We start from the raw sequence: 21,124 nt of genomic DNA, 5'->3' as shown, positions 1-21,124 counted from the left end.
ACACTGCCACCACCTGCAGTAGCAATAGCTTCAGGATAGGAGCTCACCTGAGAGAACAGTCACCGTGACTGGGGACAACGGATCGTACCCGAATGTGTCTATCCCACACTCGTAGGGCCCAGCATCTCCCAGTGTCAGCGCCTTCATGGTCACCCTGAAGGTCTGGGCGCGGCGATCATCCAGGATAGAGACTCTGTCCTTGCTCACCACCACCTCAGAGCCTGATGTTCTGATAATAACGTCGCAGGATCGACCAGATCCACGGCACCAGTATTTGCTATCGGTCTCATACCTGTTGTCATAGCTGCATACAACAGTCAGGGACCCCCCAACCTCGCCGGCGACCTCAGCTGGGCCGCTCACATCCTGGCCGCTGGCTGTGAAGAGAAGAACAAGGGGGCATTAGCTCAGGCAAGCTTCCCTCCAAATAAACAATAATGCATTCAGAGAAAAACATCTTCTGATCAAGTTCATCTTCTAAAAAGAACCAAAACATAAGTAAAGAGTAAACCTGCGGATAATAGGGTGGTTTCGGTTAACAGAGCCTCCGAATTTGACGAAAGTAAATCTGGATGAATTTACTTTATTTTCTCAGCTCAAGTCAAATCATAAACTTTGATCAAATATCAACACATACCATACCATAGAATAACCCTGTGAGTACACACTACCGTGCTCCACTCAGGAATAGTGTTAAGCAGCTATGGTGGCGCTACATTAGGGCAGGGTGGGAACGTCCCCAGCCAGGGCTCTGGACAGGCTCCTTTTCAGGGTTCCAGCCAGGAGGAATCTAGCATGTGCAATGCCTGCTTGCTGCAGGCAGCCTCGCCTTTCTCTCCGGGGGGCAAGAGGAGGCAAGTTGTGATTATTCCTAAGTACTGCGTTTGCCAGCCCGGCCCTTGTGATTTATCTTAAGTACTGCGTTTGCCAGTCCGGCCCTTGTGATTAATCTTAAGTACTGCGTTTGCCAGTCCAGCCCTTGTGATTATTCCTAAGTACTGCGTTTGCCAGACCGGCCCTTGTGATTATTCTTAAGTACTGCGTTTGCCAGTCCAGCCCTTGTGATTATTCTTAAGTACTGCGTTTGCCAGTCCGGCCCTTGTACTTATTCTTAAGTACTGCGTTTGCCAGTCCAGCCCTTGTGATTAATCTTAAGTACTGCGTTTGCCAGTCCAGCCCTTGTGATTATTCCTAAGACCTACGTTTGCCAGCCCGGCCCTTGTGATTATTCTTAAGTACTGCGTTTGCCAGTCCAGCCCTTGTGATTATTCCTAAGACCTACGTTTGCCAGTCCAGCCCTTGTGATTATTCCTAAGTACTGCGTTTGCCAGCCCGGCTCTTGTGATTATTCTTAAGTACTGCGTTTGCCAGTCCAGCCCTTGTGATTATTCTTAAGTACTGTGTTTGCCAGTCCAGCCCTTGTGATTATTCCTAAAACCTACGTTTGCCAGTCCGGCCCTTGTGCTTATTCTTAAGTACTGAGTTTGCCAGTCCAGCCCTTGTGATTAATCTTAAGTACTGCGTTTGCCAGCCCAGCCCTTGTGCTTATTCTTAAGTACTGCGTTTGCCAGTCCAGCCCTTGTGATTAATCTTAAGTACTGCGTTTGCCAGCCCAGCCCTTGTGCTTATTCTTAAGTACTGCGTTTGCCAGTCCAGCCCTTGTGATTAATCTTAAGTACTGCGTTTCCCAGCCCAGCCCTTGTGATTAACCTTAAGTACTGCGTTTGCCAGTCCAGCCCTTGTGATTAATCTTAAGTATTGCGTTTGCCAGTCCAGCCCTTGTGATTATTCCTAAGACCTACGTTTGCCAGTCCAGCCCTTGTGATTTATCTTAAGTACTACGTTTGCCAGCCCAGCCCGTGTGATTATTCCTAAAACCTACGTTTGCCAGCCCGGGCCTTGTGATTATTCTTAAGTACTGCGTTTGCCAGTCCAGCCCTTGTGATTATTCCTAAAACCTACGTTTGCTAGTCCGGCCCTTGTGATTAATCTTAACTACTGTGTTTGCCAGTCCAGCCCTTGTGATTTATCGTAAGTACTACGTTTGCCAGCCCGGCCCTTGTGATTCTTAAGTACTACATTTGCCAGCTCAGACCTTGTGATTATTCTTAAGTACTACATTTGCCAGTCCAGCCCTTGTGATTATTCCTAAGACCTACGTTTGCCAGTCCGGCCCTTGTGATTACTCTTAAGTACTGCGTTTGCCAGCCCAGCCCTTGTGATTATTCTTAAGTACTGTGTTTACCAGTATAGCCCTTGTGATTAATCTTAAATACTGCGTTTGCCAGTCCAGCCCTTGTGATTATAACTAAGTACTGCGTTTCCCAGCCCAGCCCTTGTGATTAATCTTAAGTACTGCGTTTGCCAGTCCAGCCCTTGTGATTATTCCTAAAACCTACGTTTGCCAGTCCAGCCCTTGTGATTATTCTTAAGTACTGCGTTTGCCAGCCTGGCCCTTGTTAAGCAGAATTATTTGCAGTACTCTTTGGAAACACCACACACACTTAAGACTACAAGTGACAGTACAAATTCACCTTTGGTGCAAGCCTGTACTACACAGTAAAGTGGTAGCAGTGGCTGAGCAGCCAGACTTATCTCAAGAGCAAGTGAGCAGTACAAATAGTTACACAAAGGACAGCAATTACTATGATTCAAACAAACACTTACTCAAGATTTCCAAGTAAAAGAATATACATTTATTTTACTCTTCAGTTGGATAACATTTCACTATCATAAAGCAGTTTGAAAATCACACTCTTAATACACCTCACCACTCCCAATAAATTCCAGACAAGTTAAGCTCACAAAATGAAGTGGGAGCAAAATGGCACTCTAGCAATTTAAAAGAGAGGGAAAGACAAAGTTAATAAAAATTGAACCACACCAACAGGTAAGTACTCAGGGCAGGAGGAACTACAGTGATAGAATCAGGTAAAAAAGGCTTAGGGCCAAAGTCAATGGGTCGAAAGTCTTTTGCTCAAGATCACACGGTTCAGGGTAGTTCGCGGTAAAGTTCATGCCACGGATTCCGGACGAGGTTGGTTGGTAGAAAAGTTAGTTCAAAGAGAAGAGAAGGACAAGCCCTCGGATTGGAGAAAGATTTCAAACACTTTCCCCGCGGTTGAACGAAACGAGCAACCGGATTTGCACAGTACCTTAAAACGGAGAAGAAGCTGTAGCTGAGGCAGACGTTCCTAGTAGTTCCTGCAGGGTCACAGTTCCTGAAGCGACTGTCGGACTGATCAGAAATAGGAAGACTGGAGGGTCCTGCACTACCCAGGGAAGAAACCAGCAGCAGAGCAAAGCAACGAATAAAAGGTGCGCTCCTTCGAAACCAAGCAGGGTCCGACCTTCCTGGCTATCTGGCCCACTGTAGCTCTGTCCAGTGAATTCGACCAGAAGAGGGGTCCTAGCTTGCAGTTTGGACAAACTGGTTGGTCCCACCAGCTCAGGGGAAGAAGTTTCCTGGAGGATCTTCTCTGTCGTCGGATTCTGAAGATTCGGACCTGCAGCAGGACTTTACCGGGCGGTTCAGTCGTTGTAGGGGTCCTCTTCCATCAGCTCCTCATTGGTTCTTTTGTTCCAGTGGCGACTCTGCCTTTCCAGTCCCAGAGACCTGCTTTTTATGCAGTTTTCCCCCATTCACACAGCCCGGCTGTCAATCACACAGCAGGGTGGCTATCCGGGCAAGGACAATCACCCAGCCAATCAAACAGGAGTTCTACTTGGGTTACCAAGGGAACCCATGGAAGGGGTCCTAAGACCCCTCCCTCACATCCTGCCTACCCAGACTTTCAGGCGCCTTAAGGAGGGCTTCTGTGTAGAAGCCCGTGAAAAGAAGGCGAACAAAGGGACCAAACCTGGTTTGGCGAGCAGAGTAAAACACGAGAAAGACTTTAACAAAAAGAAATGGCGAATAAACCCAGCCGGAGCCCAAATAATATATATTTGGTCAAGCGGGTTTAATTTCGAGGCTAATATAATAGCCTAAAACAATACCATGGTTATATAAGATAACCGCAGTATGACAAATAGGGTAGTCACCACTGCCACCAGCCAAGTCTTGATGAAAAGGGAGCAAAACAGTGCTCCAGGAGAAACAGACAAAAAGGGACAAGAATTAACCCTTTCCAATACTCCATGTAAGATGGGGTATACTGGGTTTGTAGTTTAAATGACTACATCAAATTAGTGGCAACTTTACATGTTTCTGGGGGACAGTAGTCAGCCCCAGGAAAATGGGTTCAGTGGGAAGTCTCAAAGACAACCCTGTGTCACTGCACTGAAGGTGCTGTGTAACACACACAAAAAGTGGGTCTCGTGGAGTGGTGTAGCTCCAGAGCCCAAGATCACACAGACAGTAGAAATACAGATGGCAAAACAAATGTAAGAGTGGGAAAAAGGCTTACACTCTTGGCATGATGGAAAAAATAAACCCCAGAAATCCAGCAAAGCTGCTGATGGACTCACTAGGTGAGGGAAATTAGCCATAAATGAGAATTCTTCCTAACACAGAGCACTTGTGCTCAAGTGTCACCAGCAAATCATTCAGGCAACTCAAGCAACCTAACGTATCACGAAAGGCTGCCAGGACTCAAGCGTAGAGAGTATATCATCCAGGCAACTCAAGCAACCTAACGTATCACGAAAGGCTGCCAGGACTCAAGCGTAGACAGTATATCATCCAGGCAACTCAAGCAACCTAACGTATCACGAAAGGCTGCCAGGACTCAAGCGTAGAGAGTATATCATCCAGGCAACTCAAGCAACCTAACGTATCACGAAAGGCTGCCAGGACTCAAGCGTAGAGAGTATATCATCCAGGCAACTCAAGCAACCTAACGTATCACGAAAGGCTGCCAGGACTCAAGCGTAGAGAGTATATCATCCAGGCAACTCAAGCAACCTAACGTATCACGAAAGGCTGCCAGGACTCAAGCGTAGACAGTATATCATCCAGGCAACTCAAGCAATGTGGCCTGCCTCGGGAGGTTAGAGAGGACATTGGCTGGAAACCCGCCAGCAGTCAATCACCAACAACATATCAGTCAGGTATCTCAAGCAGTCTAAGGAGACAAGTGAGGATATACACTCAAAAGCCCACAGGACTCAAGCATTGACAGTGTATCATTCGGGCAACACAAGCAAGCTAACTGGTCTCCAGAGACGAGAGACAATGTAGAATCAAAGACCCCCAGGACGTAAGCGTTGGCAGCATGTCATTCAGGCAACTAGAGTGAGCTAACAAGTCACATACCCCAGAGAGGACCCACCTACTTAATCTAACATAATGCCTGCAATCTCACTACTATGCAGACGCAGATGACTGGTGCAACCTAGCTACTACCTGAAGGTTGGTGACTATCAATACCCAGAAGCAACTAATCCCACAACAATATGAAAGTGAAGCAATCAAGAGCAGGGGCGAGGAAGGTTTGACAATAAACCCAGCGGGACCTGACCAAAAACAAACACATTGTGAGATGCTTAATAGTAATGTGTCAAAGGTGTCACACACAAGGTCACAGGACCAGATAACTGATGGGAGAAACACAGTCCTAGTCAATGTTCGGCCGAGCCTCATGAAGCCCTGAGGAATAAGGCACTGGCCCGGCTCACACAGATGCTGTGCTCAGGAACAGTCATGTTAATGGACATGAATTCATATCTTGGACTGCACTGTAGGGGGTAGATGCAAAAGTGAACAGAGGAACACAATCTCCACTTCAAGAATAGCCATGTATTTCACTTCCCACAGGGCAACGCCATCCAGCTGGCAATCAAGACGAGAAATCCCTGGAAAAAGCAAAGGCGTGAAATGAGTGCTCTCTGTTGGGGTGACCAGGAAGGGTCCCCATGATTATAAAGGGTTTATGTCGCGCAAAACCATACTGATGATTGGGGCGGCGGCAAATTGGGTGGGAGGTTGCAATTTTAGATACATTGAGTGTAGGTAATTATGGATGGCATATGTTCGCAAAGCGTTCCATCTATGATACATTTATGATATATCCTCTTAAACAAACAATCCCAGGGATTTACACCTCTCTTGGATGAAATGAAGAGAGTTTATCCACTGCTATGTCGTTACTTTGTGGTGTCTTTGATCAGGTTCTGTCTTCATTGGACCGACAATCCTTTACGGGCTGGGCATTGTCCCCTTTGAGATGGGGGCTCCTATTAACATACTGCAGGATCAGCCCTGGAAAAGAACCTTGCACCTGCCCAACTCAGTAGTGAGGCATGAGTTGGGACTTACCTCTTTGGCAGCAAGAGCCTTGTGGAAGAAGTTGGCAGGAATACGCCACATTTTTAAATCCATCTAACAATTCCATTTACCAATGTCTAGTCAATGTGTCAACTCTTCAATCAGCATCTATGCTGAACCCCTTCAAGGCCACCATGTGCGAGATTTTGTTCCTGATAGGGCCGTCAGAAGAGGAGCTGATGGTTACTCCAGAGTTGGTGTACTTGATGGGAAGTCTTTCTCTTTACAGGGAATATGCAAGTTTCAGAAGAACGAGAACTGATCCTTTGATGTATGTCTCCTGGTTTCCTTGTGTGAAAATCCGTAGTGTCTACTTGCGATTCCATTTGAATCGATGTCCTACTCTTGAATGGAGGAGCAAGTGAGACAAGTTAGTAACTAATACGGAACGTAGGTTTTGCATGGATAAATCGGAGGAAACATTGAAGCACTTTGTTCTGTGTTGTGCAGCCTTTGGGGCGGTGAGGCTGCTTCCTTGGGCTCAGTGATTCCGTCTGAGATGTTCTGGGTTAGGCTGATGTGGGGAAACGTGGTGAAATCGATTTTGGCTTTGTATGCTTTTTTACATGTATTTCTCAGTAAACTAGAAGAATTGTAGGTACATGTTGAAATGATGATGTTTTATACGAAGCAAAAAAAGAAAAAAGAAATGTAATATTCTTAATCGGAAATCTCTTTTTAGTTTATGATTAAATGTATTCGTTTAGTGAAAAGATTATTCTTTTAGGCTAAAACACAAAATAAATACAACATTGACTAGGAGAGTGCTAGAGAGGGTGTGAAAGAGCCACGTTGATACAAACAGGGAGGGGGGGGGTGTGTGTGTGTGTGTGTGTGTGTGTGTGTGTGTGTGTGTGTGTGTGTGTGTGTGTGTGTGTGTGTGTGTGTGTGTGTGTGTGTGTGTGTGTGTGTGTGTGTGTGTGTGTGTGTGTGTGTGTGTGTGTGTGTGTGTGTGTGTGTGTGTGTGTGTGTGTGTGTGTGTGTGTGTGTGTGTGTGTGTGTGTGTGTCTGTGTGTGTGTGTGTGTGTGTGTGTGTGTGTGTGTGTCTGTCTGTGTGTGTGTGTGTCTGTCTGTGTGTGTGTGTGTGTGTGTGTGTGTGTGTGTGTGTGTGTGTGTGTGTGTGTGTGTGCTTGCCTACTTTATATTATTAACTTTATTGATCATTATCAGATGCAATGATTACATGATTTTTCTTCATTTCCTCTTGGCCGAGCCCCTGCCCAGCTAGTTCCTTCTGATGGTGCCCGCCTCCCGTGCTGATCACACAGCTATCCCTCTTCAGTCGAGGTACTGCTGTTTACTATTGCGGGGGAGTGCAATTTCGTTTCTTTGGGAAGCTGATCTACAAAAACTAAACGAATTGTAAAATCTTTCTTCCTGTTCACCTGCCCATGTCTGATCAAGGGTGGTGTCCACGGGCCAGAGGGGTGATTTTGATTCACTTTTACCCCATTTTGCCTGGCCCTCGTGGGACATCCAAGATGGCCGTCACATACAGTGCCTTCTGCTAGGAGGCCCGGAGTCTGCTTCCCTCTGATGTCATCTTTACAGTCTCCTTTCTGGTTGGGAGCCTAATGTTCTAACTGGCTTAGCAGGGACAGGCAGGCTTTAGCCGGCCCCCTCACCGAAAGCCCACAACGAAGGATCCGGTCTGCTCCTTGTCTGCTACCGTAACGCTGCCTGCCTCTGTATTTCGCTGTCTCCCCCCCTACTGTATGCATGAGATGCCTTTATGCCTGCCTCTGTATTTCGCTGTCTCCCCCCCTGTTGTATGCATGTGATGCCTGTATGCCTGCCTCTGTATTTCGCTGTCTCCCCCTGTTGTATGCATGTGGTGCCTGTATGCCTGCCTCTGTATTTCGCTGTCTCCCCCCCTGCTGTATGCATGAGATGCCTGTATGCCTGCCTCTGTATTTCGCTGTCTCCCCCCCTGCTGTATGCATGTGATGCCTGTATGCCTGCCTCTGTATTTTGCTGTCTCCCCCCTGCTGTATGCATGTGATGCCTGTATGCCTGCCTCTGTATTTCGCTGTCTCCCCCCCCTGCTGTATGCATCTGATGCCTGTATGCCTGCCTCTGTATTTCGCTGTCTCCCCCTGTTGTATGCATGAGATGCCTGTATGCCTGCCTCTGTATTTCGCTGTCTCCCCCCCTGCTGTATGCATGTGATGCCTGTATGCCTGCCTCTGTATTTCGCTGTCTCCCCCCTGCTGTATGCATGAGATGCCTGTATGCCTGCCTCTGTATTTCGCTGTCTCCCCCCCTGCTGTATGCATGTGATGCCTGTATGCCTGCCTCTGTATTTCGCTGTCTCCCCCCCTGCTGTATGCATGTGATGCCTGTATGCCTGCCTCTGTATTTCGCTGTCTCCCCCTGTTGTATGCATGAGATGCCTGTATGTCTGCCTCTGTATTTCGTTGTCTCCCCCCCTGCTGTATGCATGAGATGCCTGTATGCCTGCCTCTGTATTTCGCTGTCTCCTCCTATTGTATGCATGTGATGCCTGTATGCCTGCCTCTGTATTTCGCTGTCTCCTCCTATTGTATGCATGTGATGCCTGTATGCCTGCCTCTGTATTTCGCTGTCTCCCCCCTGCTGTATGCATGTGATGCCTGTATGCCTGCCTCTGTATTTCGCTGTCTCCCCCCCTGCTGTATGCATGTGATGCCTGTATGCCTGCCTCTGTATTTCGCTGTCTCCCCCCCTGCTGTATGCATGTGATGCCTGTATGCCTGCCTCTGTATTTCGCTGCCCCCCTGTTGTATGCATGAGATGCCTGTATGCCTGCCTCTGTATTCGCTGTCTCCCCCCCTGCTGTATGCATGTGATGCCTGTATGCCTGCCTCTGTATTTCGCTGTCTCCCCCCCTGCTGTATGCATGTGATGCCTGTATGCCTGCCTCTGTATTTCGCTGTCTCCCCCTGTTGTATGCATGTGATGCCTGTATGCCTGCCTCTGTATTTCGCTGTCTCCCCCTGTTGTATGCATGAGATGCCTGTATGTCTGCCTCTGTATTTCGTTGTCTCCCCCCCTGCTGTATACATGAGATGCCTGTATGCCTGCCTCTGTATTTCGCTGTCTCCTCCTATTGTATGCATGTGATGCCTGTATGCCTGCCTCTGTATTTCGCTGTCTCCCCCCCTGCTGTATGCATGTGATGCCTGTATGCCTGCCTCTGTATTTCGCTGTCTCCCCCTGCTGTATGCATGAGATGCCTGTATGCCTGCCCTTGTATTTTGCTGCCCCCCCTGTTGTATGCATGAGATGCCTGTATGCCTGCCCTTGTATTTCACTGCCCCCCCTGTTGTATGCATGTGATGCCTGTATGCCTGCCTCTGTATTTCGCTGCCCCCCCTGTTGTATGCATGTGATGCCTGTATGCCTGCCTCTGTATTTCGCTGCCCCCCTGTTGTATGCATGAGATGCCTGTATGCCTGCCCTTGTATTTCACTGCCCCCCCTGTTGTATGCATGTGATGCCTGTATGCCTGCCTCTGTATTTCGCTGCCCCCCCTGTTGTATGCATGTGATGCCTGTATGCCTGCCTCTGTATTTCGCTGCCCCCCTGTTGTATGCATGTGATGCCTGTATGCCTGCCTCTGTATTTCGCTGCCCCCCTGTTGTATGCATGAGATGCCTGTATGCCTGCCTCTGTATTTCGCTGCCCCCCTGTTGTATGCATGTGATGCCTGTATGCCTGCCTCTGTATTTCGCTGCCCCCCTGTTGTATGCATGAGATGCCTGTATGCCTGCCTCTGTATTTCGCTGCCCCCCCTGTTGTATGCATGTGATGCCTGTATGCCTGCCTCTGTATTTCGCTGTCTCCTCCTATTGTATGCATGTGATGCCTGTATGCCTGCCTCTGTATTTCGCTGTCTCCCCCCCTGCTGTATGCATGAGATGCCTGTATGCCTGCCTCTGTATTTCACTGCCCCCCTGTTGTATGCATGAGATGCCTGTATGCCTGCCCTTGTATTTCACTGCCCCCCCTGTTGTATGCATGTGATGCCTGTATGCTTGAATCCATCTTGCTGTCCCCCCGACCCCCAAGGCAGCCCTCTCCTGCTATCCCCCCCCCCCCGCATCATCAATCCCTCCCTGCCCATTGTGGGAGTCTGTATTGACACATTATGGTGACGCATCACTGCCTTGTTGCTGATGCTTTGATTTGACTTATGTGACTCATGTTGGTTCACCCATCTCGAATCTCGTCGTTCTCATGCTGGACTTCCTTAAGCATCACGTAATCATGGTCACCATGAGTCATGTTGTGCACATCTACAACTTGAATCCTGGCTTGCACCTCTGCAACTTGACGTGCTCTCCCCACTTGCGTGTGTGCTCTATAACACTGTGTCTCGCCGGATTTGCTTCTTCCTCTCTTTCATCACACTCAGTGCTTCTCAGTCTTCTCTTCCTCTCCCTGTCTTTTCTCTCTCTGCTCCCCCCCTCACCTCACCATACTCTATGCACTTACCCTATCAGAAATGTCTTCAGACCTAGTACGATAGCCGCTTGTTTGTTCATCTCCCTCCCCTCACTTTTTGTCAATCTCCAGCACTACTAGAAATGTTGTCAGGCCTAGTACAATAGTCGCTTGATATGCTCCTCTCACTCCTCCCTCCCTGCACTTTCAGTATTGTCGTCAGGCCTAGTATGATGAGCGCTTGTTATGTCCCCCTCAACCCCCCCTTGCACTTTCAGAAATGTCGTCAGGCCTAGTATGATAGTCAGTTGTTATTCCCCCCGCCCCCCTCCTCTCCCACACCTTTTGTCAATCTCCAGCACTACCAGAAATGTCTTAAGGCCTAGTGCGATAGTTGCTTGTTTTGTTGCTCTTCTCCCCTCCCCCTTCCCCCACCTTTTGTCATTCCCCTGCACTACCAGAAATGTCGTCAGGCCTGGTATGATAGTCGCTTGTCTGTCTCATCTCCTACCTCCCCCTCCCTCCCTTTTCTCCTTATCATTGGTTTCGGGAGGATAACTCAGTGGCAATGTACTCGCCTTGGAAGCAAGACGACGCAGAGTACCACTGGTTCGATCCCTCGGTCCGTGCTTAGTAACCCCTGGGTATTAACGCGTTATAAATAACCTATCATATCATATCATTGTCAAAAGCTCTTGCACTATCTGAAATATTATCAGGCCTAGTACGATAGTTAATTTCACATTCTTAATGTCTCAAGGCCTTGTAAGAATGTCATTGTATTTTCCCTTGCTCCCTCCCTTGCCTTGAAGCGCTTTGAAACACATGTGTTTATAGGCGCTTTACAAATAAACTATCAATTCAATTCATTTCAATTCAATGGTGCAAATATTCCCCTTTTATGTTCTCCTATCCCCAAGCACCCACACAATCCCTCACCATTTCTTCATCACAACAAACTCTCCCAAACCTCTTACTCTGGCAGTCATGTGCATACACACTTGCTGTCACACTGCCAAGTCACAGCTCGCGCTCCCTAATCCCTGTGACATTCCCAGCTCACACCTTACGCTCTCCAGTTTCCCTCTCTGTCTGATTTCTGGCTCACGGCCCTCCCTCTGGCCCATCACTCCCACTCTGATTTCTGGCTCACAACCCTCTCTCTGACCTATCACTCCCTCTCTTATTTCTGGCTCACCGCCCTCCCTCTGACCAATCACTCCCTCTCTGATTTATGGCTCACCGCCCTCCCTCTGACCCATCACTCGATCACTGTCTGATTTCTGACTCACGGCCCTCCCTCTGGCCCATCACTCCCTCTCTTATTTCTGGCTCACCGCCCTCCCTCTGGCCCATCACTCCCTCTCTTATTTCTGGCTCACCGCCCTCCCTCTGGCCCATCACTCCCACTCTGATTTCTGGCTCACCACCCTCTCTCTGACCCCTCACTCCCTCACTGTCTGATTTCTGACTCACGGCCCTCCCTCTGGCCCATCACTCCCTCTCTTATTTCTGGCTCACCGCCCTCTCTCTGACCCCTCACTCCCTCACTGTCTGATTTCTGACTCACGGCCCTCCCTCTGGCCCATCACTCCCTCTCTTATTTCTGGCTCACCGCCCTCCCTCTGGCCCATCACTCCCACTCTGATTTATGGCTCACCACCCTCTCTCTGACCCCTCACTCCCTCACTGTCTGATTTCTGACTCACAGCCCTCCCTCTGGCCCATCACTCCCTCTCTTATTTCTGACTCACAGCCCTCCCTCTGACCAATCACTCCCTCTCTGATTTATGGCTCACCGCCCTCTCTCTGACCCCTCACTCCCTCACTGTCTGATTTCTGACTCACGGCCCTCCCTCTGGCCCATCACTCCCACTCTGATTTCTGGCTCACCACCCTCTCTCTGACCCCTCACTCCCTCACTGTCTGATTTCTGGCTCACTGCCATCCCTCTGGCCCATCACTCTCTCTCTGTTTTCTTGTTCACCACTCCTCCCTTTGGCCTACCACTCTCCTCTGTACCACAGCTCCTCCCATCTCTCCTTTTCTCCCCTCATGTTGTGACTATTTTTGTCATTTTTATAAACATGCATATTTTGGGCCATATTCCCACAAAATGAGGCATCTAAAAATAGAGGAGTGGTTGCGCTGTTTTTAGATGCTCCATTATTCTTTTTTAATTTAATTTAATTTTATTTGTTTAATCAAAAATGGATTTTTACAAAAGATGGAATTCCACATTCTTACAGTTCCGGTAATGCCCCATTTTTGGATATGAACAGGTCGTCTTATTTTAAGAGGTGCCTATGCATCCTGGGACCTGAAGATGTAGCGCAAATGTTGCACTGGCCGGCCACCTGGAATACATTAGTGTAGGGATCGCTTTCCCGACACTAAGGTACTGCAGGAACCGAGCACCTACCTGGATGCTGTGAGCGCATTTCACAGTGACGGTCACTTAAAGGTGGTCCGAAAACAACATTTCTATCCTTGCTCAGGGATAGAAATGCAAGTGAGACAGCAGCATAGTCTCAATAGAAGAACAGGATGGTTACAAAGCTGGGGAGGAGGGGAAGGCTAAGTGCTTTATGGAGTACGTTCATACAGCAGCATCAAAAGTGGAAATGGGGGATTATAAAGCTGGGGGAGAGGGAGAAGGTTAACTACTATTTAGAGTAAGTTTATATATTAGCAACAACGGCAGAACAGGATGGTTACTAGGCTGGGGAGGAGGAGAAGGCTATGTTCACCATACAGGAACCTTATACAGTAGAATCAATAGCAAAACAGGAGGGTTATAGAATAGTGGGGGGAGGAGAAGGCTAAGTGCCTTAAGCAGTAGCATTAACAGCATAACAGGTGAGGAGGAGAAGGCTAAGCATTTTTAAGAACAAGGTGCACACAGTAAAACTAAGGCAGAGGGATAGGAAAACAATGATTGCCATATGGGGGCATCACGTCTAGTGTGCTGCATAGTGGTTAGATTGAAGCGTTAGTCTTCCTAGAAGTGGTATACGAACGAGGCGGTGTCCTGGATAGACTGCTAGGTTAGTCTTCCTTGAAGTGGTATATGAAGGAGGCGCTGTCCTGGATAGACTGCTAGATTAGTAATCCCAGAAGTGTGTTTTGTGAAAGAGGCCTTGTCCTAGATCTGCTTGGTTAGTCTTTCTAGAAGTGGTTCGTAAAGGAGACTGTGTCCTGGATAGACTGCTAGGTTAGTCTTCATAAAGGTGGTTTGTGAAGGAGAGGGTGTCCTGGATAGACTGTGAGGTTAGTCTTCCTAGAGGTGGTAGGTGAAGGAAGCTGTGTCCTGGACAGACTACTAGGTCTGTCTTCCCAGAAGTATTTTGTGAAGGTGGCTGTATCCTGGTTAGACTGCTCAGATCGTTTTCCTAGGTGTGGGTTGTGAAGGAGGCTGTGTCCTGGATAGACTTCTAGGTTAGTCTTCCTATAAGTGGTTTGAGATGGAGGCTGTGTCCAGGATAGACAGAAAGTTAGTTTTCCTAGAACTGGTATGTGAAGAAGGCCGTATCCTGGATAGATTGCTTGTTAAGTCTTCTTAGAAGTGGTATATGAAGGAGGCTGCACTCTGGATAGACTGCTAGGTTAGTCTTCTTATAAGAGGTATATGAAGGAGGCTGCACCCTGGATAGACTGCTAGGTTAGTCTTCTTATAAGAGATATGTAAAGAATGTGTGTCCTGAATAGACTGCTAGGTTAATCTTCATAGAAGTGGTATCTGAAGGTGGCATGTCCTGTGTGGACTACATGCTTAGTCTTCCTAGAAGTGGTGTGTGAAAGAGACCATGTCCAGGATATATTGCTAGGTTAATCTTCCTAGTAGCGGTTTGTGAGGGAGGCTGTGTTCTGGATAGGATGCTAAGCTAGTCTTCCTAGATGTGTGTAAGGAAGCAGAGCTGATTGTCCCAAGCTCCCAAGATGTTCAGAGTGCGACAGAGGCCTCAAAGTGTGTTTTAAAGGTGTAGAGAGGCTACAGGGGGAGGGGGTGTCGATAGAAGCTGCATTATTGGTAAATTAGTGTTTGCACAAATATAGACTGCATGAGGAGGGAGGCACCATCTTAGAAATAAGCAGCCATGTTGAAATTGAGGCCTACCACTGCACTGCAGCCAGGACAGTAGGCCTAGGGGGTGAAAGTAGAAATACGCTTGTGCATGCAGAAATAAGTTGCAACATGAGCAGCGGTATGAAACTCGAGAGCCACAGAGATTCTTAAACCTTTCATTGTCTCAGATTGCCAGCACTCGTACCCCAGAAGGAATGTGCCATGTAAGGCCATGAGGGGCTGAGAGCACATTGCAAAGAGTTATCCCACGAGAAGCAGGGCACAGGCCTCTGACCTTCCCCAGACCCAGATTTAAGTTGTAGTGTCTGCTTCTTTTCTAACTGCTTCGCCAACTCCTATCCTTCCTCGCACACAAAGTCTGGAAGGAATAAACTAAAAAAGTCACCCCTGAGTACCAACGCTGGTCTGCCCATCGCATACACATACATCAATATCTTCTTCAGACAGACTTTCACTGACATTCTCTTTGCTGTTCCTTCTTCTAACCTATGGACCCCCATATGGTCTCTGTCCTCTCCCCTTTTTCTCCTCCTCACCCATTACTGGTGGCACCAGGTGGGAAGTGCTCTTGGCTCACGTCACATCTTCCAAATGCCCCATTAAGGTCTATCATAATGGCACTGTCATGGCCCAGGGCTCTCAGCCTGACCTCTGCCTTCTTGACAGGCGTCTTCCTTCTCTCTTCAACTCCCCCCTCGCCTTCCACCCCGCCTTCCCTCATCCCTCCCCCGTCTCCCCCGAGTGGTGGCACCACACCCCTTTGCTCCCTCACAAATCTTTTAAAGGGGGCAACCAGCTTCACTTAGCTTCACTCAATTCTTGCTCTGCTATCAAACACTCCTCTGTCACCTCCTTGAAGACCTTGACCTTGACGTCCTCGCTCTCACTGAGACATGGTTTAAGGCCAGCTCCGTCACTGCTTTTGACACTCTTTTCCCTGAGGGCGACAAAATCCTGTCAAATTCCAGGACCTCCCGGCTTGGTGATGGAGTGGCTCTGACCTTCCCTGAATGGGTTCCTGCCTCCATCATCCTCACTCAAAGTTACACATCCTTTGAAAGTCGCATCTGCATGCTGTCTTTCTCAGCTACTTAAAAAAATGTTTTTATTGTTTTTGATTCACACCGACCTTTACAATATAAAAACATAAGTGAACAACCTTTAAACCACAAAACATATCACAAAATACAGATACAAATCAGTTCCTACAAAAAGACTTAAAAACAGATAAAACCAGATAAAATCTCATAGAACAAAACACACCTTAAAAACACATAAAACATATAAAGAATATATATAGTTCATCAACTAGATTTCAGAAAAAATCACTGTTATTTAAATGGTTATCCGAGCATTCTAAGAGGTCAAATACCAATACTGTTTCAAAGTGCAAGTACAATATCATACAACAGATCATCCTTAAAACCGAGTATGGCTATAAGAACAAGTAGAGAATAATCACAACCAAGACACAACACAAAGCCTAGTGCACAATATCTTTCATATGTTTTACGGTCAAGGAGAACAGTCTAGTCAGGCTATTCATCTACATATCCATTGCCTATATGCTAACAATATACAGATGCCAAATTCCATTAACATAGACATTAGGCAGCGTATACAATTACACACCGCTAGTAAATTATTGCTAAGTACTAGACAAGTTGTTCTTGAATACTAGACAATAGGCGGGTGAGTCACAAAATCAAAGGGTTGGAATTGCCCCACATACAGCGTATCCATAACAGATTACGGGAGTATGCAGAGTCACTAGAGCAATGTCTACCAAAAGCCAACCTTCTTCTATGTTCCCAATGTTTGCAAAACATTACCAAATGTTTTCATGTTTCCAATTCTCCTTCCAAGGAACAAAATCGACAGACACCGTCAGGAAATATAGCTTGTTTAGATTTCCAGCATTTAGTACGAGCATCTGTGTAGAACTAGTCTAATTCCAATCGGAGATAGAGATCTCGTGCTTTATAGTCATTACTCTTTATCTCTTACTCTCGCTACTGTTTAAAGCCCACCGCACCGTCTTCGCTCTTCTTCTCAGAATGGGCCGACCTGTCCACCTCTCTTCTTTTCTCTTCCCCCAAACGTATCTTCCTAGGGCATTTCAACATCCATCTTTACTCTCTTGATGTGAGCACTGCTCTCTTCCGCGACCTCTGCAACACTCTTTCCATCACTATCCTTCCCTCTGGCACAATCCACTCTGTCAGACACACCTTGGATGCTCTCATCTCAACAGACATTCCTCTCTCTAACCCTCTCACTACCGCTCTCTTCTGGTCTGACCACTCTCTCCTCTCTTCTCACCTTCACCTCCCCTGTCCACTGATGCCTCCACCTGCACCGCCAGTCTCCTTCTGCGTCATTTGACTGATGAAGCGTGTGTCAGTCGCTGCATTTGCCTCTTCCTTCATCCCTCCTCTGTCCCCTTCATAAGACTCTCCTTCTGACTCTGTTCTAACTAACCTCCATCTCTCTATCGCAAACACCCTGGACATCCTTGCCCCTGTCACGAGGATCTGCATGAAGCCTGCCTCCAAATGCAACTCTTGGTATGACTCTGACTTGGCCACTTTGAAACGCAAGTGTAAAGCTGCAGAGCAGAAGTGGCAGGCATCTAGCACAAACTGGTCTGCCGCCTACTCCAAAGGCAATACCGTCTCTCCATCTGCTCCAAGAAGAGGACTCATGACCAAGCCTGGATCTCAGGAGCCACCAATAACACAGCTGGATGCTTTAAAATCTGCAAGGAACTTGCCAATCCTACCACAGTCTCGTCCTATCCTCCTCCCTCCCAGGCACGCTGCTCCTTACTTGCCAGCCACTTTTCCTCCAAAATTCTGGACATTCTGTACTCTCTGTGTTCTGTGCCCCCCATACTCACCTCTCCTGCTACCCTTGGCCCCCCACAACCCCATACTCTCTTCTTTTCCTCCCATTATACCTGAGATATCTAGAGATGTTCGCTCTTTGAAAGTCTCCTCTAAGCAAGTGCTACCCTGCTCCTCCAAAACAATGAAGCACAATATCACCTCTCTCGCCCCAGCCTTGGCTGCCCTCTGTAACTACTCATTTGTCACTTGCTCCTTCCATCAACCCTTCACGCACTCTCTTGTGCACCCTCTCTTAAAAAGCTGTGTGCTGACCCTTCTTGCCGGGCTAACTATTCACCTATCTCTATCAACCTTTTTTTGGGCAAACTCATGGAGAAGCTTGTCATCCCCAACTGACCCTCCACACTGAAAAGGGCAGCTGCCTCCACGACCACCAGTCTAGTTTTAGGGCTTCCAGAGGCATGGAAACTGCTCTCCTGATCACCCTTGAAGACCTACTAACACACCCTCTTTTCTGATACTCCTCGATCTCTCTTCTGCTTTTGACACCGTCAACCACTCCATCCTCATAAACCGCCTCCATGATACCCTAGGCATTATGGACTGGGCATTGGCGTGGCTGATTTCCTTCCTTCAAACAGACCTTCCTAAGTGCAAATGCGTCCTTTTCTCTCCTACACCTCACTCTCTACCTATGGTGTCCCTCAGGGCTCTATCCTATCGCCCTGGTTCTTCAACATCTACCTGGTCCCTCTGGCCCACCTGATCTTCACTTTCTCCCCTCATTTCTAGTGTTACACAGACAACACACAGCTCTCTTTCCAGCTGCCCTCTCCTACCTCTTCCTTCTCATACCTGTCCTGATGAAAGTGGCCTCACTTATATGTTTGCCACTGAAACCGGTCGATGGTGGTTGCTACACACAAGAGGCATACGTTGGGCCTACCTTGCAGTCTGAGCATACCTTTTTATCTAATTCCTACATCCCGCCAACTAACATTACTTCAAGACGGAGTGTGGGATTTTAGTGTCTTCTTGTCGAATGTTATTGTCTAACATTGTTTGTCTTTGTGTTATTGTGTCGTTTTTAGTCCTGAGTTCCCCAGCGTCAAATAGACAATCTATATGCTAATAAAATATGCAATACCCTACTAGATGTCTAATGTCTTGACCACTGGTGTACCATTTTAAACAATAAACTGAGGTTTCTCTTCCAACACACACTCACACATAGTGGAAGAGAGTGTTAAAGGACCAACAAGGCTGAACGTATTACCTATCTAGAAGTGGCTGGTTTACCTCTTATCCTGTCCCTATTAGATAAGCGACACACCATCGCAATATAGCGGAGACAGTAGATTTCGGCAGGGCTAGTTAGAAACACACTCTATCCTCTCTGTCTTCTGCCACAGCCTTGTAACAAACCCTCCTTGGGTTGACCGAATACTGGTCCTTGACCACATAGGTTTTAGTATCTGGATTCCAATGGGCTATAACATAAATATGTGACAGCTGGTGGTTGCCCAATTTTTGTGTTAAAACACCACCAACATCACCTCCCCTCCAGCTTTTTCCTGGTGATTGGATTTATGTGAAGAACTTTGTCCGCGGGTGGAGTGAGCCACGATATAACGGCCCCTTTGAGGTTGTGTATGCCACTCCCCTGCCGTAAAAGGTGGGGAGCTGCGGTATTGGATATGATGTGATATGATTGTTTATTTATATAGCGCCTATACACAATGTGTTTCAAAGAGCTTCAAGGCAAGGGAGGGAACAAGAGAAAATACAATGACATTCTTACAGGCCATGAACAGTAAACATTTTAAATTAACTATCGTACTCGGCCTGACGACATTTCAGATAGTGCAAGAGCTAAGACATAGATAAGGAAGGGAGGGGGAGAGTGGGAAGGAAATGGATCAGACAGGTGACTACCATACTAGGCCTGATAACATTTCTGGTAGAGCCAGAGAAACCAAAAGGTGAGGGAGAGGGGTGCCGAAAGGGAGGGGAGGAACAAAACAAGCAACTATCGTACTAGATCTGACAACATTTCAAGAAATTGCTGGAGGGGGGAGGGAAACATGTAAGGGGAGTGGGGAGGAGACAGATGAGGTTGCTATCATACTAGCTCCAGGGACAATTCTGATAGAGTAAGTGCATAGAAGAAAGTAAGGAGAGGAGGGGAGGAGATAGGAAAATGGAGAAAGGGAGACGAGGAAAGAAAGCAGTGAAAAAGAGTGGAGAAGCAAGAGGGGAGAGCGAATAAAATTGCAGAAGTCAGTAGTAACACATTATGCTGCAAGCCTGGATAAAAGATGAAGATGGGAACAGCATGATTCAGCGCCACCATGAGAAAGGGTGACGCACCTTGAATAAATGAAGTCCATAAAAGTCAAATCCAGCATTGGCCACAAGACGGTGATGGTGAAACCAGAATGTATCAGGACAGACTCCTGCAGAAGTAGGCTGGAGGGGGTGAGGGGAGCGGGGTAGAAGAATCAAGCAAAAGAGGCAACACCTGTGTGCGAGAAAGGGGTGGCACAAGGGAACATCATGGGGGACCATAGGTGTATTTAGGCTGTAGTTTTATATGGGGTGGGCATATAAAAGGGGAGGAATATAGAAACACAAACATTACTAATAGTTCCTTTAACACATGCAAACATTACAAATGTCTTTTTATCAAACAAGATAACTGAAATTAATACAACCGTGGCTGCGGCCCTTAACACAACAGCTAATGCAACTTCTAACATATGGGCACGACCACTACTTTACTTATGATATCATTGTTCCTAATGTGTTGGCAAATTCTAGTTCGTTCTCTAGTGATTCACATGTTAATGTATCGAAACATGCTAGAAGACAATTGAAAAGAGCCACGTACGACGAGTACAGAGGGCTTGAGTTAGACATAATAGAAGATGTGCACCACCCCGAATTAAGCAATAGCTGGTACGCAGACATGAGGTCAGTGGGGAAAAAGAGGGTTAATGGGAGTTGTTACTTTTGTTCCTTGATAGCACATGTGTCGGGGGGCCCTAAAGTATTAATGCCGCAAGAAACTCAGATTTTGGAGGCTCAATGTTTGGTCCATCTGATGTTGTGTAGGCTGTGAAGCACTTTCCAGGCATGAAGCGTCACACTGGAGATACTGGACCGTGATGAACTGCAATGTGCCCAGAATCCTAATAGTGTGCAGTGTTTGCAAAGGTCCGACTTTAATTCAGAAGGTGTGAAGTCCGTGGCAAGCAGGTGGCAGGCGACTACAATGAGTTGCATGGCAGGAGGCCTAGTGGGGTTTGGCGAAGAAGTTATCTCATGGGTGAAGGATGTGTGCAACCAATACTGGGATGAGCATGTGGCAACATTCACATGGATTGAGGCAATGGAAAAACCAGTGAAAGTGCAAAGACAGGAAGAACATGCTATTATAACAAAGGAAGTGTCTTTGTGGTGGCCAACAACAACTGCAACAAAACATTATACATC

The 21,124-nt window shown here is 47.3% G+C and overlaps 1 protein-coding gene across 2 annotated transcripts in view; it reads right to left on the bottom strand.

Moving 5' to 3' along the window:
* LOC138511174 (CMRF35-like molecule 5) overlaps window positions 1-21,124 on the bottom strand; it is a 262,104-nt gene that overhangs the window by 172,445 nt on the left and 68,535 nt on the right. For both annotated transcript variants that reach the window (XM_069626681.1, XM_069626682.1), the window contains exon 2: window positions 48-377. In XM_069626681.1, the coding sequence (XP_069482782.1) occupies window positions 48-377 (330 nt within the window). The remainder of the gene's footprint in view (window positions 1-47; window positions 378-21,124) is intronic.

Source organism: Ambystoma mexicanum, chromosome 6p (genome assembly GCF_040938575.1).
Source record: "Ambystoma mexicanum isolate Mex_15411 chromosome 6p, UKY_AmexF1_1, whole genome shotgun sequence".
Classification (NCBI taxonomy): Eukaryota; Metazoa; Chordata; class Amphibia; order Caudata; family Ambystomatidae; genus Ambystoma; species Ambystoma mexicanum.
This window is presented reverse-complemented; position numbering and strand designations above follow the sequence as displayed.